At 41.2% G+C, this 18,269-nt stretch overlaps 1 protein-coding gene across 2 annotated transcripts in view; it reads left to right on the top strand.

Moving 5' to 3' along the window:
- The window catches only part of fam221a (family with sequence similarity 221 member A), a 49,373-nt gene extending 40,870 nt beyond the window's left edge, over window positions 1-8,503 (top strand). Inside the window, exons 5-7 of one of the 2 annotated variants that reach the window (XM_043689749.2) lie at window positions 1,993-2,103; window positions 4,550-4,635; window positions 8,189-8,503. In XM_043689749.2, the coding sequence (XP_043545684.2) occupies window positions 1,993-2,103; window positions 4,550-4,635; window positions 8,189-8,290 (299 nt within the window). In that variant the 3' untranslated portion in view covers window positions 8,291-8,503. The remainder of the gene's footprint in view (window positions 1-1,992; window positions 2,104-4,549; window positions 4,636-8,188) is intronic. The other variant, XM_043689750.2, reaches the window with a different exon arrangement.
- The last annotated feature ends 9,766 nt before the right edge of the window (window positions 8,504-18,269 follow it).

The following is an 18,269-nucleotide window of genomic DNA, read 5'->3' as shown; positions in this document are numbered from 1 at the left end:
TTTCCTTGCTGTCAGTGTTGTGCTGATGTAGCGTCTTGTTGTGGGGTCCAACTTGCCTTTGAAATCTGATTTTTTTTTGCAAGTGCATGTATAGTATCTTATTGTGCCACAGTTTTACGATAGTCAGCACAGCTTTTAGGTAGAAACAACAAATCACATTTGTTATAGATTTTGTTGTCTTGGGTGCACTTTGTAGCAATAGTGTTGGCTATACCCAACGTAATTGTTATTCATCTGCTACTATTGCTTTATGGTTAAATCTATCTTCAAGCAATGCATCAATGATTTGGCTGTTTTTCTCGCCCAAAAAATTATTCCTTTCCTAAATGTTTTATTTGATGTAGAAGTAAAATAACTAACTCAATGAGCCTCTCTAACAGTCAGAAAAGATACATTTTGTGATTTGCAGCAACATCTTCTGACAAACTGATCAATAGACTCTAGGAGTTGCTATCTGACTATAACACCTGAAGGCTTTAATCTTGAGGTCAATTCTTATTTTGAGTTGGTCTTCAAGAACTCTCCAGATCTTTTTTGGATTTTTCTGATCATCCACAAAAGGACTGGATGTGTTAATTCCTTGAAACATCTCCTTGCCAGTTGTGTGCAAGATGTTTAGAGATTTTTTTCAGGATCATTTCTTGTTTGATCTATAAAAATGAATAGTCATTTGAACAGGTGTAATTCAGCAAGGGTATTACTGGATATTGTCCAATCCACAATGAGGTTTCTGCAGTCCATTGTTCTTTCTGCCTGAACTGCAACCCTTTAAGCCTTACATTCCTAATTATCTATCACTGTGATTAGAAACTTGCTTCTTCTTTAAGGCGAAGCCTTTGTTGCTGCTGCTGTTCTAAGAAGGGTAACTTATGTGTCAAATGCTTGGAACCAATTGTATTAGCCTCCAGCTTCTGTATGGCATTGCACTGACTTTGTGGTGTTGTTCAATAGTGTATCCTTTTCTTCCCTTCCTTAAATTAATATAACTTTTTAAAAAGTTATATTATCATCAAAGAACATAAATTACAATCAACAGAAATTAGCTTTGTTTTATTGGTAGTTCATGCCGTATCTACAAATCTGTACAGCTTTCTGTTCTCAGAACAATCACTGGACTTGAGAGATAAGAAGCTGTTACTTTGTCCAAAATCTCTGTTGTCCAAAGCTCTTGTCCAGTTTGTTTCCCAGAATTAGTTTTCCAAATATTTGCCACAAAGATATTCTTGCATTTTTTAGATGTCTATCACTTATCTCTAGCAGAGTATTCTAGCTGATGTGCCTGTAAGATAAAAAAGAAACTGATTGTGGGTATTGTGATGTTACAGAATTCAACAGATATTTATTACGGCTAATTGTTATGTACAAACTTTGCATTCATCAGACACAAGTGTGTGGGCTAATGTTAAGCTAGTAGTGCCTGCTAGAGTATGATAGAGTCATACAGCATGGAAATAGACCATTCGGTCCAACCAATCCATGCTGAACATAATCCCAAATTAAACTAGTCCCACCTACCTGCTCCTGGCCCCTAGCGCTCCAAACCTTTCCAATTCATGAATCTATCCAAATGTTGTTTAAACATCAAGGAGCAGGAGAATCGCGAATCGAGATGAAGGGCTTATGCCTAAAATGTTGATTCTCCTGCTCCTCGAATGTTACCTGACCAGCTGTGCTTTTCCAGCACCGCTTTCAATTCTTCATGCAAGCATACTACCCTGCCTCTTTCAAAGGTGCAGGCTGCATTTAAGTAGTGTTATTTGCTCATAATATCAGACCTTTGCTGATCCAAGCAACCAGAAAAATCATTGTCCATTTGTTGACCACATGCAGCAATCATATAAAACATCGGGAAGTATAAATTTAATATACTGCTTTACACAGTTGGTTAATTCCACATTGTGACTCCAGAAACAGTTTTCAGGTCTTATCCAATTGACCCTCCGAATATGTATTGGAGTCTTTATCCATCAAAGGATTTATTATTTGTTTCAGGGGCACCAAGTGATGAAATTCTTGATGCACCTTCTACTTCAATGGATCATCCTTTTCTGAGAGCTTATGGACCACAAATGGATGCAATAAATGCTGGACACTCTCCAGATGGTAAGAAATAAATTAAAAGGCATAATTGTAGCACTTCAAATTATTCTAATTATAGACCATTGTATTCTTTGTATTGAGTTACACAAAATAATCTTTGCGTTACACACTTACAGGATTTCATATGTACAAGTGAGCAAGAATTAATCCTAATGTATCTTAGTTTTGCATAAAACATGCAGTATTGTTATTACAATAATGAGCGTTTAGATAAAATAGTAAATGCTGTTTTCTGTAGCTTATATTTTATTCCTCATTCATATAAAAGGCATTAGAGCTGAATTGAATTATGACTTCATACTGGTTTGTGCAAAATAAGTGAATTGTGAAATTTGCATAAAGTGGAGCTCGAGCAGCTCAAAGCTCTCCATTTAAGAATAAAAATAAACTTCAAGAGAAGGAAGGAAGTAATAGACGGCTGAACACATGACCTTTGGCTTTGAGGCAAAAATGTCAATGAACGCTTCCCACTTGATGTGAGAAATGAAATTAGAGAAGGCTTACCATCTGTAGACTTTCTTTCCAAAGTTTCACCCCCCTTCCCTTTGCTCTGCCGATGTAGGTCATACCCTCCTCTCCGACCTATCACTTCTTCCTCTCTTTCATTTACCCATCGCATTTTTAGCGACCTTCCCACCCGCCCCCAACTACAAACCTATTCCATTTCTCTCTTGGCCCTCCAGCCCACAAGCCTCATTCCTGATGAAGGGCTTGTACCCGAAACGTTGACTCTCCTGCTCCTTGGATGCTGCCTGACCTGCTGTGCTTTTTTAGCACCACACTCTCGACTCTGATCTCCAGCATCTGCAGTCCTCACTTTCTCCAAGTTGATTTCAACCCTACTGTGAAACCTCTTCCAAGGATGCCTACCTTGAAGAAATTCTCCTCCTCTTTCTACAAGGATCTCGGTGAGTCCCTCTCTCACTGCATCCTCCCCCATCCCCGGTCATCTCCTCTGCCCTGAAGCTTTTCCACCATGTCCTGAAGAGACTCACTATCCATTGCACCCGATGTCTTCTCCTCTACATCAGGGAGACAGGATGCCTATTTGTGGATCGTTTCAGAGAACATCTCTGGGACACTCGCACCAACCAAACCCACTGCTCCGTGGCTGAATACTTCATCTCCCCAAGGGGCGGCAGGGTGTCTCAGTGGTTAGCACAGCTGCCTCACAGCACCAAGGTCCCAGGTTCGATTCCGGCTTCAGGCAGCTGTCTGTGTGGAATTTATACATTCTCCCCGTGTCTGCATGGGTTTCCTCTGGGTGCTCCGGTTTCCTCCCACAGTCCAAAGATGTACAGGTTAGGTGAATTGGCCATGCTAAATTGCCCAAAGTGTGAGGTGCTTTAGTCGGAGGGAAATGGGTCTGGGTGGGTTACTCTTCACAGGGTCGGTGTGGACTGGTTGGGCTGAAGGTAGGGAATCTAATCTAATCTAATCTAACATGCAGGTCCTGGATCTGCATCGCCAAACCCTTACCATCCGAAGCCTGGAGGAAAAACGCCTCATATTCTGCCTTGGAACTTTGCAACTTCTCGGGATCGATGTGGATTTCCCCTCCACCACATTATCCCAGTCTCAAGCCTCTAACTTGGCACCACCCTCCTTACCTGTCCATCACCTTTCTCATCTATCCGCTCCACCCTCTTCTCGGACCTATCACCTTCTCCTTCACCATCATTTACCTATAGTATTCTCAGCTACCCCCCCCAACCCCACCTTCGTCCCATTTATCTGTCAGACCCCCTGCCCACAATCCTCATTCCTGATGAAGGGCTTATGCCCAAAAGATCAATTCTCCTATTCCTCGAATGCTGCCTGACCTGCTGTGCTTTTCCAGCACCACCCTCTCGACACAGCTGTTAATATTCAGGCCATGGCATTAGTCTACCATTTTTAATTCTAAATTTCATAATATTGTTTCCTCTAATTCCTATAATTTCAGTTCTCTAATTATTGGCTAGTTAGGTGTAATAACTATATGATATAGTTTTTCAAACAGCTGGAATGTAGACAAGTGTTGCACTGGTGTTCTTGAGGGCATATAATAATAAAAGCACATGGGTAATATTAGAAAAATGTCAATATAAATATTTATCTGTAAAAAATATCAAAGATATTTTCTTAGAAAAAAAGTTAGTCAACTTCTATCACTCAATTAACTGCAAATTCCTGGTTCTCTCAATAAGAAATTACCATGCCACACATGGTAATAATCTGAAGCAAACATTTCTGAACAGCTATAATTGAGTCACTTTTTTCCTCTGAAATACAAATTTTCTGATTATTGGAAGATATATGTGGTTTTCAAATTCACATTATTTTGCACCATTGGAAAATATTTAAATATGTACACCCAATATGAAATTTGTGCAAGTTAAATTAACTATTCCTATTGTAGAGTATGTGGATGAATTACTATTTAATAAATTCCATGATATCTCTGCAGATGTTTATGGTTTAAGTCGATTTGCTCACCTTCCCACAGCTGAGGAGCGAGACATGGCTTACTTTGAAAGCCAATATCAAGAACGGGTATGGTAACCTTAGTGCAGCAAATGTGAAAATAAGCTATGAAATATTTCATGGAGCAGCAATTTTTTTTAACTTTTAACTTTTCTCAAATTAAAAGTTTTTCTTGAGATAAAGTGTAGGTAACACTGACAAACCAAGTTACAAAACAGGACGTTTGAAAGAAAACTTGCAAATAATTTCACAATTAATTTCAAAAGTGTTTTGTGGTAGTAATAACAAGATGCATTGTAGACATTCACCACAGATCCTTAGACTGCACCTTCCAAACCAATAACCACTTCCATCTAAAAGGACAGGGCTGCAGTTACATGGGAATATCATTACTTGCAAGTTCCCTTCCAATCACTCACCATCCTGACTTGGAAATATACCACTGTTCCTTCACTGTTGCTGGTCAGAATCCTGGAATTCTTTTCGTAATGGCGTTATGGTTCAACCTCCAGCACATAGACTGCAGCAGTTCAAGAAGAGGGCAGTCGTGGACGGTTGTTTTTCAGACTGGAGGCCTGTGACCAGTGGAGTGCCACAAGAATCGGTGCTGCGTCCACTACTTTTCATCATTTATATAAATGATTTGGATGTGACCGTGAGAGTTATAGTTAGTAAGTTTGCAGATGACACCAACGTTTTCACGCAGAGGCTAGTACATGTTTGGAATGAGCTGCCAGAGGAAATGGTGGAGGCTAGTACAATTGCAAAATTTAAAGGTATCTGGATGGGTATATGAATAGGAAGGGTTTGGTGCAATAAGGGCCAAATGCTGGCTGGTGGGATTAGATTATATTGGGATATCTGGTCAGCATGGACGAGTTGGGCCGAAGGGTCTGTTTCCATGCTGTACATCTCTATGACTCTAATTAGGAGATTCACTGCATATATGTGAATGCAATGAGTTTAATCAGTAAGATTGATGAAGTACAGGTGCAGATTGCCATGTGGGATTATGATGTTGTGGCTGTAACAGAGTCTTACTCAAAGAAGGACCAGACAGGATGTTAAATATTGCTGGTAAAATGGTGTTCAAGAAAGATAGGAAGGGAACAAAGGAGGGATGGCAGTATTGGTTAAGCAGAGCATTTCAGTGCTGCAGAAAGAAGCTATCCAGAAAGTTTAAGGACAGTTGATTTAGCTAGGACTAAGACTAAAATGGGTGCAATTACATTGCTTGGTGTAGTCTACAGACCATTAAATAGTGGCAGGATGTAGAGGAACAAATCTGGAGAGAAATTATGGAGGGGTCTAAATCTCTTAGAATATTTATAATAGGATACTTCAATCACCTGGATATAGACTGGGATATTGGTAGAATAAACAGAAGCGAGGGGCAAACATTTGTAAATTGTGTTCAGGCGAATTTTCTACAGCAGTATATGTGCAGTCCAACAGAAAAGGAGGCACTACAAGACCTGATTCTTGGAAACAAGGTTTGCCAAGTGGAGCAAGTGTCACTTGGAAAACACTTAGGCAACAGTGACCATTGTTTCATAAGGTTTAAGATAACAGTGAAAAGGATAATGGATAATCCAGAGTAAGAATAATTAGGGTGTAGGTTTGCTCGCTGAGCTGTAGGTTTGATATCCAGATGTTTCATTACCTGGCTAGGTAACATCATCAGTGGCGACCTCCAAGTGAAGCGAAGCTGTTGTCTCCTGCTTTCTCCTGGATGGGGTTCCTGGGGTTTGTGGTGATGTCATTTCCTGTTCGTTTTCTGAAGGGTTGATAGATAGCATCGAAATCTGTGTGTTTGTTTATGGCATTGTGGTTGGAGTGCCAGGCCTCTAGGAATTCTCTGGCATGTCTTTGCTTAGCCTGTCCCAGGATAGATGTGTTGTCCCAATCAAAATGGTGGGTTTTTTTATCCGTGTGTAGGGCTACGAGAAGAGAGGGTCGTGTCTTTTTGTGGCTAGCTGGATGGACTAGAAACAAAGACTATTGAAAAAGACAGCATCTGAGCTGCCTCAGATTAGATCATTTGGGCATAGTTAAGATATATTTCCTCAAAGTGTAAAAATAGGGCAAATAAACCCAGGGTTTCCTCTCAAAAAGGAGATAAAGATTAAGGTAAATAAAGAAAAGTAAGCTTATGGCAGATGTCAGGTAGAAAATACAATTGTGAAAAAAGCTGAATTCAGAAGGGGGGTGTGAAAACACCAGTAAGTGTAGTAAAAAGGGACTATGAACCAGAAGATAACATAAAAGGGAATTCTATAGGTGCATTATCAGTAAAACGTGTTAAAAGAGGAGAGGGCTGATTAGGGATAATAAGGGCGATCTATACATGGAGGCAGGAAGCATAGCTGAGGTGTTCATGAATACTTTGTGTAAAAGAAATGGTATTCACTACGGTGCTACAGAAGAGACGTCAGAGAACATTATAGTTAGTGGAATAAATTTGGATTCAAAATTGGCTGATGGATGGTTGGATATTTTTCTGACTAAAGGAGTATTTCTAGTGGAGTTCTCCAAGGTTCGGTTTTGGGATCCTTGTTTATCTTGATGTATGGTTACCATCTGTATCTTGGTGTGCAGGAGACAATTTCCAAGTTTTCAGATGGTACAAAACTAAGAAGCATTGTAAATGGTGAGAAAGCCTGTGTAAAATTATGGAAGGACATGAACAAATTGGTGGCACATAATTTTCAATGCAGAGAAGTGTGAGGTCTTACATTTTGGGAGAAAGAATATGGATACACAGTGCAATGTTAAAGGATGTGCAGAAACAGATCTGCATATATATCTATATATGCTTGAATCCCTGAAGATGGCAGGCCAGGTAGAGTGAGCACTTCATAAAGCATACAGTATCTGAGGCTTTAATAACACTGCCATAGAGTAAAGGAGCAAGCAAGTTATGCTAAACTTGTATAAACTACTAGCTAGACTTTAGCTGAGGTGCTGTTTACATTTCTGGTTATCACAGTTTGGGAAGGAAGAGGTTAATAGGTGGGGTTATATGCAAAACTTCAATTATTGAGACAGATAGGAGAAATTGGGACCATTTTCTTTTAAGAAGACAAGGCTAAGAGGAGATTTTATTGAATTTTTCAAAATCATTAATGGTCTAGACAGATAGGGGAAAAATTGTTCCTTGTCACAATAGGATTGAGAACAAGAAGACACAGATTTGAAGTGACATCTGTAAAAGAAACAAATGTAGCATGAGAAAAACATTTCACACAGCAAGTGGTCCAGGTCAGGAACACACTGCCTGAAAGTGTAGTGGAAACCCAGTCAATTGAGACGTTCAAGGGGGCATTAACTGAATATATAAATAGAAACAATATTCAGGGTTATAAGGAAAAGGCAGGAGAATAGCACTGAGTCATAATGTTCAATCGGAGAGGTGGTACACAATCAATTCATCTTCGTTTGCACCATAACGATTCTGTGATTCTTTATTGATCTCAAAGTAGTTAGCAATCGAGCATATGATTAGATTTTCATTAATTGTGTGTTACAGTAGTGATCTTATTACATTCATACACATTAATTTAACACAATTTTTGAAATAAAACATTTATTATGATAGTTAACACACACTATTTTATTTTAGCTTAAGATGGAAAAGGCTGCTGCTAAGGGACAGAAAAAAATTCCTGCGTCTAAAGGTGAAACTTCACAAGTGCCAAAACCATCAAGACCACCAAAACACTGAAAGTCCAAAGAACATGCATACATTTAAATGTCTTTCCATTTATCAAGTACATCAGATAAATTATTGATGTCACTACACCATTCTACTTGCACCCAACATTTCAAACTTTCATTGTCTTCAGTTTATGACTTGAAAATGGTTATAGTGAACTTCATGAATATATGTACCTTTAAAATTGTCATCCTCATACAAATAAACATCTTGGAAATGAAACGTGTCCGTTGCTTAGCAATGTCTGCACAGTTATTTCTGAAGAACAGATTTTGAAAAGCCTTTTTACCATGATAATATTTGTTGGCATAAATATCTTCAGGACAAATAAATGTGCCAAAAATATTGCCAGGTTGCAGTTTTTAGAAAGGAGTTTAATCTTTGGGCCTGTACTGTTATTCACATTCAATCAGAGGCAAATCCCTAGTGGTTAATAGCAAAAAGAAATTATCTCTCCTACAGCTTAAGAAGTTATGAGGAAGGAATAATGGGAAAATCTGAGAAAAATATTCAAAGGTAATATGGAAAGTAGTGTTTTGAAGCAGACTCTGCATCTGAACGAGTAATTTGTCTGTTCTTTTCAGTTACTAGTTCACCTGCATCAGCCACAACTTCCCCTGGCTTCTATCAGCCACCTTTTGCTCCATGCTCAATTTCACCCCATACCTGGGCTCTTATTGGCCCCAATCCCCAGGCACTACGTCCACTTTAACAGCCATGTTTCTTGTGGGCTGTCAGCTTGCTGCTTGACATTGAGGTTTTGAATGAATGAGGGAGCCTGAGTGAGTGAGTGTGTGAGGGAGGGTAATTGATCTTCGGCTAACTTCAAATAGCATAGAATTCACTTCAGAACAGCTGCTTTGGATATCACTTGGGCCTTCATCTGCAATTAGGAAACAGCATGACTGCTCATATCTGAGGCAAAAGTGAGGACTGCAGATGCTGGAGATCAGATTCAAGATTAGAGTGGTGCTGGAAAAGCACAGCAGGTCAGGCAGCATCCGAGGAGCAGGAAAATTGGCGTTTCGGGCAAAAGCCCTTCAACAGTGCAGGACATGTCCCAGCACATTGTCCCTAGCTCACAGGTTACCTGCAGCTCGTAAATATGACTGGTCTGAATTACTCACTTTTTCAGTAATTCCAGTTTCAAACATATGTCTCTGGATAAAGAGCAGATGGACACATTTGAAAATTTCTACTGCCATGACCTGATTTTTTTTTCTCTCTGGATTCTCAACATTTTTGTTTCATTTTCGTTAATGTCTGCAGCTTTATATTGTACACTTGAAAGCAAGCATTTGTATTTGCACAGTTTTTACAACTGAAGAAGTTCTGAAATTAGAACATAGAACATAGAAGAATACAGCGCAGTACAGGCCCTTGGGCCCTCGATGTTGCGCCGATCCAAGCCCACCTAAACTACACTAACCCACTATCCTCCATATACCTATCCAATGTCCTCTTAAATGCCCATAAAGAGGGAGAGTCCACCACTGTTACTGGCAGGGCATTCCATGAACTAACGACTCGCTGAGTGAAGAACCTACCCCTAACATCAGTCCTATATCTACCCCCCCTTAATTTAAAGCTATGCCCCCTTGTAATACCCGACTCAATACGCGGGAAAAGGTTCATACTGTCGACCCTATCTAACCCCCTAAGAAATTGTCTTATATTAACTAAATAATTTTGAAGTGCATTCATCGTAATTAAGAAAACACATAATTTGCAAGCAGGAAATCCCACAAGCAGTAATAACATACATGGCCAGATAGTCTGTTTTGGTGATGTTGATTGAGGGGAAGTATTGGCCAAATACTAGAATACTTCTGCTCTTCCTTGAAGTGATTATTAACAATGGAAGACAATAGTCTACAAATAGGTAGCACCTTTAACATAAAAACACCATAGCAAGGCACTTCTCAGAGGTGTGATTAAAAAAAACTGGCTAACAAAGAAAAGAAGTTTTAGGAGAGGTGACCAATATCTTTTTAAAACAGATGAGAGGCATAGAATGCAGGACATGAAGCTGGTGCAGCAGAAGTTATCACTAAGATATAATATGCAAAAGGGTGGAGGTAATTGTACAACAGGTCAGACCAGAAAACTGGAGGGTCTGAGGGAAGGGTGGGAGTTATAGGGCTGGAAGATAGAATTGTACATGTCTATGATGGAATTTTGCCATTAAAATTTTAAATTTAAGATGTGCAAAATAGAAGCAGAAGTATGTTTTTCTGCCTCTTCAGCCTGCTCTGCCATTCAAAATAAGCATGACTGATGGGGCAAATCAGTACCCTGTTGCCATTCTTTTACCGATACCTTTTGATTCCTTAAGGCCTAAGAACTATATCTAACTCCTTTAATATTCAACGTTTTGGCACAACTACTTTATATGGCAAAAATTCCACTGGCTCATCATTTCTCTGGACGAAGAAATTTCTCCTCATCTCAGTCCTAAATGACCTACTCCATTTAGACTTAGAATAACCCCTGGTTCTGGACTCCCTCGTCAATGGTAACAATATTTCTGCATTTAGTCTGTCTAGCCCTGATAGAATATTTGTAGCGATCTCCCCCACTCATTCTTCTAAATTCCAATATCTGAACTGTCTATGCTCCTAACTGATCCAGTCTCTCTTCAGACACAGACACAGAACAGTATAGCTCAGGAACAGGCCCTTCGGCCTGTCATGTCTGTGCCAACCATGATGCTATTTTCAACTGATCTCATCTGCCTGCAAATAGTTCATATCCCTGTATTCACTACCTGTTCTTGTGTCTGTCTAAATGCTGCTTAAAATTTGCTAACATTTCTGCTTCTACCACTTCTCATAGTCGTGCATTCCAGGCACCTACCACCCTCCGTGTAAAACATTTTCCTCGCACATCTCCTTTAAACTTTCCCCCTCTCACATAAAACCAATGCCCTTCGTATTTGGCATTTGCACTCTCAAAAAAGATTCTGACCACCCGTCCTATCCATGCAGCTCATAATTCTATACACTTTTATCAGGTCGCACCTCAGTCTCCGATGTTGCAGTGAAAACTCTCCAAGTTTATCTGATCTCTACTTATAGTTAATACACTCCAATCCAGGCAACATCTTGGTGAACCTCTTCTGCACCCTCCCCAAAGCCTCCACATCCTTCCTGAAGCGTCATGATCAAAACTATGCACAGTACTCCAGAAGTCTTATACAGCTGCAACATAACATGCCAACTTGTATACTCAGTGCCCCAACCAATGAAGGCAATCATGTCGTATGCCTTCTTTGTCGTCTTATCCATTTATATTATCACTTTCCGGGAACTATAGACTAAGATGCCAAGATTCCTCTAAATATCAATGTTCCTAGGGTCTGGCCATTTATTATGTGCTTTCCTCATGCATTTGACCTCCCAAAATGCATCACCTCACACTTGCATGGATTAAACTCCATCTGCCATTTCTCTGCCCAATTTACCAATTGATCTATATCCTGCTGCATTCTTTGATATTCTTCCTCACTATCTACAACTCCATCAATTTTTGTGTCATCTGAAAACTTATCACTGACATTTTCATCAAAACCATTTATATACATTCCAAAAAACAAAGATCCCAGGACTGATCCTTGTGAAACACCATTGGTCACAGACCTCCAGTCATAAAATATAAAAACCTTCCACAACTACCCTCTGTCTTCTATGACCAAGTCAATTTTGTATACTACTTACCAACTCATCATGGATTCTATGCAATCTGATCTTCTGAACCAGCCTACCATGAGTGACCTTGTCAAATTATTTAGTTAAGTCCATATAGACAATATCCACTGCCTTACGCTCCATCATCTTTGCCACTTCCTCAAAAAACTCAATCAAGTTTGTGAGATAAGACTTCCTCTGCACAAAACCATGCTGACTAATAAGTCTATTCTTCTCCAAATGCAAGTAAATCTTGTCCCTAAGAATCTTCTCCAATAATTTCCCTATCACTGAAAAAAGGAGCATTGTGTTATAATTTCCTGGATAATTCTTGTTGCCCTTCTTGAACAAAGGAACTACATTGGGTATTCTCCAGCCTGTCCTGCCTTCCCAGGATTCAGTCTGGTAAACCTTTGCTGAACTCCCTGCCTAGTCAGAACATCCTTCCTCAGATAAGGAGACTGAAAATGCCCATATTACTTAGGAGTGTAGTCTCACCAAGTCCCTGTACAATTTTAGTGATATCCCTGCTCCTGGACGCGAGTCTTTTTGCTATGAAGGCCAACGTACCATTTGTCTTAACAAAAACTGGAATTGCTGGCAAAGAAAGCAAAGTTAACATTTTGAGCCCTGTGACACTTCATCAGAACTGTTAGCAGCTAGGAAAATGTGGTATTTATACTGAAGATGATATGGAGGATGTTACTGTGTGAGCTGTTAGGTGAAGATGGATCCCAGAGAGAGACATGATAGAGGTGGGCAGATAAGGGCATTATTGATAGTGGGCCAGCATAGAAGAAATTAATTCACTTGCACATTTCTTCCATCTTGAAGACGTTCATCTCCACTCTGCAACAGGATTTCTGTTCTAACTTTTCTTCTTGTTCACCATTATTACTTTTGTTTTCACTCCAAGTGTTTGACAAAACTCGTTTCCACAGTCACATCCCATTGCTCATATTCGCTCCATGTGACTCATGCTTTGTGTTTTGAATCCACTAGGGATCATTGGTTTCTCTGATTTACAATACTCCTCAGAAAGTTGGTCTCATAACATCCTGAAATCCACTCTCAGTGGTATGCATTGCCATATGCAGAATGTCAAATTCTTTCTTCGTCACCACTGCCTCATGCTGGCTCAGAGCTGTCCTATAGTCATAGAATCCAGTCCCCAGGTCCATTTCATTCTCTGGCTCATTAACATTCTCACCAAAAATCTTTTCCTTTCATCATTAAGAAACGCTAACTGCAATAACTCAGAGATACCCATATCCTTCTTTTAACTTCTCTTCCCGCTGTCTCCATCCCTTCTCCTAACCCCACCTCTTGTCAAGTATTTATAATCCCTTCTGACCTTGCAGATGCTGAACATTCTGTACTTAGCAAAGGTCTTAGTTTTATTCATCTGTGCACCCACCTCAATGAATTTTGGGCATATATAACCTTGAATTCTTCCATCACCTTTGCCTCCATGCCCATTTCTTCAGACAAAAATACGCCCTCTGTCTCACAGACTCCTTCATCCACCTCCAACACTCTCCCTCCATCTGGAGCCCTCTCTCTGGCCTTTTATCTGCACTCCAACCTGTTCATTTAGAATTGTCAATGTGACATTGGTTGCATTAATTTCTCCGTTTCCTCCCCCCCCCCTTACCCATTCGAACTATTTCCCTCTGAACTGACTGCACGCTCTGCTCTCAGATCCAACCGTGACCTTTTAATCAAGCTAGCCATTAAGGGTGGTGCTGTTGTTGTCTGGCAGAGGCTGAGCACCAGCTCTCACATACTTCTACCTATTTCCCCTTGGACATGACCCCACAATTGAGCATCTGACCAACTCATCTCATCTGGGGATCTCTCTGCAACAGCCTCCCAGCTCCCCATCAGGATGGTCTCAGGATTCTCCACTTTTTCCTGGAAAGAAGGCTTGGACCATCCACATCCACCAACTCTCTCCTCTGTTTGGCCGGGCTTGCTCCACTTTAACTTCTCCCACTTTCTGCAGATCAAAGGTTTGGCCATGGTACTCACATAAGGCCCAGTTATGCCAGTCCCTTTGTGGGGTACATGGAACATACCTTTTTCTAATCCTACTCAGGCCCCCATCCGAAGTTCTTTCTGCATTGCATTGATTACATCATTGCTGTTCCTTCCCTCCTTCATTCAGAATTGGAAAAATTGATCAATTCTGATTCCAATTTCCATCCTGCTCTCACCTTCCCCTGGTTCATCCCTGACTTCTCCCTTCCTTTCCTCGATATCTCTGTTTCTGGGAATAAGTTGGCCACCGATATCCATTACAAACCCATTGATTCTCACCGTTACCTTAACTATACATCCTCATACATTGCTTCCATAAACGACTCTATCCCATTCTCCTGGTTTCTCTATCTGTGTCACATCTGTTCTGATGAGGTCATCTTCTTCAGGGGATTCAGAAATGTCCACTTTTTACCTCAACTAAGTATCCCCTGCTATAGCAGTTGACAGGGCCACTAGTCATCTCCGACCCATTTCCCATACGTCTGCCCTCACCCCTTCTCTTCCTTCCCACAACAATTATAGTGTCCCCCGATCCTCAATTTCCCCCCCACCAGGCTCCAATTCCAAAAGATTATAAGCCGCCATTTCGGTCCCTCCAATGGGATGCCACAACCAGACAGATATTCCCCCTTTCGTCCTTTGTCAGCATTCTGCGAGGACCGTTCCTAATTACTCCAGTCAACTCCGCCTCCATTCCCAACAGCTCTCCACACCCCCGCAGCACCTTCCCATGCAATCGCAGAAAGTGTAATACCTACCCGTTTACCACCTCCCTCCTCATTATCCAAGACACCAGACACACTTTCCAGGTAAAGCAGCAATTTACCTGTGCTTCACGCAATCCAGTCTATTGTACTCACTGTTCACTCCGTGGTTTCCTCTACGTTTGGGGAGTTGAAATGCAGACATGGTGACTGTTTTCAGCATTCACTTTCGGCCCATAAAATTGACCCACACTGACCAGTTCCTGCCACTTTAACACACCATCGTGTTCACTGGCCAACATTTCTCAAGCCTGTTGCAATGTTCCATTGAGCCTCGGCAAGTTTGAAGAACAACATGTCATTTTCCACTTGGCGACCGTGCAGCCATTAGAACTTGAAATCAAGTTTGGAACCTGATTCCATCCTTCCATGTTTTTTTAACCATCCTCACACTCTGGTCCTGACATGACATGGATTGCTTTGAGCACAGCCAACCCATTCTCTCCTACTCTCAGCTCTCATTATCACTTATGCAACTTCTCAACTGTCCTAGCCTATTATCGATAACCCCCTTGTTTGTCTACCCCTTCCATATCTCTCTCTCTCTCTGGGCTCTGTCTCCACATATCCGCTCACCACTCCCACCACCCTCCAAAGCCCATCTTCAGCATTAATACCACTTTCTCCTAGCTGCTACCAGTTCTGCTGAAGAGTCACTGGAATCAAAATGTTAGCTCTGCTTTCTCCCCACAGGTGCTGCCAGACCTGCTGAGTTTCGCCATCAATTTCTGCTTTAGTTTCAGATCTCCAGCATCTGTGGTTCTTTGTTTTATTATACCATTTCCTGCTTCACCACCTGCTGCACCTGCATGATTACTTTCACTTTATCTGCCATGCATTCGCCTACTCACTCAATTTGTCCAAATCACACTGAAGCATTTCTGTATTCTCCTCACAGTTCATCCTCCCATATAGCTTTGTGTCATCTGCAAAATGGGAGGTATTACATTTAGCTCCCTCATCTAAATCTTTAATATATTGTGAAAAGCTGAGACCCAAGCACAGATCCCTGTTGTATCTAACTAGTCATTGGCTGCCACTCATATAGCGTAACAATAAACAGTTTTGTTTCCTGTCTGTCAACCAGTTCTCTATTCATATCAGTATGCTACCTCAGCCCAAGAGCTTTAATTTTACATGCAAATCTTTTGTGTAGAACCTTATCAAATGCCTTCTGAAAGTTCAAGTAAAGCCCATTCACTGGCTCCCCCAACCACCCACCCTCCCGTCCTGGCACCTTCCCCTGCTACCGCAGGAATTGCAAAACCTGCGCCCACACCTCCTCCCTCACCTCCATCCAAGGCCCCAAAGGAGCCTTCCACATCCATTAAAGTTTTACCTGCACATCCACCAACATCATTTATTGTATCCGTTGCTCCTGATGCGGTCTCCTCTACATTGGGGAGACTGGATGCCTCCTAGCAGAGCGCTTTAGGAACATCTCTGGGACACCCGCACCAATCAACCACACCACCCTGTGGCCCAACATTTCAACTCCCCTTCCCACTCAGCCGAGGACATGGAGGTCCTGGGCCTCCTTCACCGCCGCTCCCTCAACGCCTGGAGGAAGAACGCCTCATCTTCTGCCTCGGAACACTTCAACCCCAGGGCATCAATGTGGACCTCACCAGTTTCCTCATTTCCCCTTCCCCCACCTCACCCCAGCTCCAAACTTCCAGCTCAGCACTGTCCCCATGACTTGTCTTCCCTGCCTATCTTCCTTTCCACCTATCCACTCCACCCTCCCTCCGCCCCCGACCTATCACCTTCATCCCCTCCTCCACTCACCTATCATACTCTATGCTACTTTCTCCCCATCCCCACCCTCCTCTCATTTATCTTTTCACTCTTCAGGCACTCTGCCTGATGAAGGGCTTTTGCCCGAAACGTCGATTTTACTGCTCCTCGGATGCTGCCTGAACTGTTGTGCTTTTCCAGCCCCACTCTAATCTAAACTCTGGTTTCCAGCATCTGCAGTCATTGTTTTTACCTAACTGGCTCCCCCTCATCAACTCTACTCATTACACCCTCAAAAAATCCAGGAAATTTATCAAGCATGATTTCCCTTTTGCTGCTGACTTTGGCCAATTTTATCACTGTTTTCTATGTGCTCTGCTGTTAAATCTTCTCCAATTGACTCTGCATTTTCCCTACTACTGATGTCAGCCGAGCTGGTCCATAATTACTTGTTTTATCTCTACCTCCTTTTTTTAACTACGAGTCGAGTTACAATAGCTACCATCGAATTCGTAAGAAATGTTCGAGAGTCTAAAAAATCTTGAAAGATGATCACCCATGCATCCATTCTTTCTAGGGCCACTGTCTTAAGTGCTTTTGGATGTAGGTTATTGGGCTTGGGAATTTATCAACTTGTAATCCCATCAATTTCCTATTCCTAGTGCTTGACAATCCTTCCCAGCCTTGCCCATGTTGTTAGTCCCAACAACTGGATCTTCACCCACCCGCTCCAGTGGCCTTTTAAACCGGTCGGAGATGTCCTGCACCCTGGCACTGGGCAGGCAACACACAATGTGGGACTCCTGATCTGTCCCCCTGTTTATTCCTCCTTGTCATCACACTCAGATTTCCCCAACATTTTTGCAAAATGATTTTGTGTTCATCTTTGTGAAGACAGAACCAAGGTATATATTTAATTTGTGTGCCATCTCTTGGTTCCCATTGTAACTTTCCCTGTTTCTGATTGCAAGGGGAATACATTTGGCTTCACTAATCTTTTTCACCTTATATATAGAAACTTTTATCATCAGTTTGTATGTATCCTCTAATGCTATTCTCTGACATTGTTTTCTTCCACTTAATTAATCTCTCTGTCTTCCTTTGCTGAAATTGAAATTGCAATTGCTTCCACTTGTCAGGTCTGTGGAGTTATTTGGCAAATTGTGTATCCTTTCCATGTATCTAATACTATCCCTAATTTCCCTTATTAGCTATGATCAGGCTACATTCCCATTTTTTTGTGTTAGACAGGAATAAACAATATTTTAGTTACTCCATCACTCTTTAAACGTTTTCCATTGCAGACATTCACCATCATCCCTTTAACTAACATTCCCCAGTTAATCATTGCCAGCTCGCACCTCGTATCATCATAGTTTCTTTTATATAGGTTCAGGAACCTAATCTCAGAATCAATGTCATTTTCCATCTTAATAAAAAATTCTGTTATGTTATGGTCATTCTTGCCCAAAGGGCTTGCACAAATAGATTACCAATTATTATTTTCTCTTAACACAACATCCAGTCCAGGATGGCCTGTTCTCCAGTTGGTTCCTCAATGTATTAATCCAGAAAATCATCTTGTAAACTTCAGAAATCCCTTCTCACTGGCCTTGTTGCAAATTTGATTTGTCCAATCTATTGCTGCCAGGAAGTTGAGAGAACTGATATTTGGGCAGCGGCTGAACCCGAGACACTATGCATGTAATGTTTCCCATCCATTCTCTTCCTCTAACCAAACAAAAGACTGTTGTGTTG

This window comes from Chiloscyllium plagiosum, unplaced genomic scaffold, assembly GCF_037043375.1.
Source record: "Chiloscyllium plagiosum isolate Xiang-an unplaced genomic scaffold, Cpla_swu_hap1 HiC_scaffold_5, whole genome shotgun sequence".
NCBI classification, from domain to species: domain Eukaryota; kingdom Metazoa; phylum Chordata; class Chondrichthyes; order Orectolobiformes; family Hemiscylliidae; genus Chiloscyllium; species Chiloscyllium plagiosum.
Note: the sequence above shows the minus strand (reverse complement) of the source record. Positions and strands in the feature narration are given on the sequence as shown.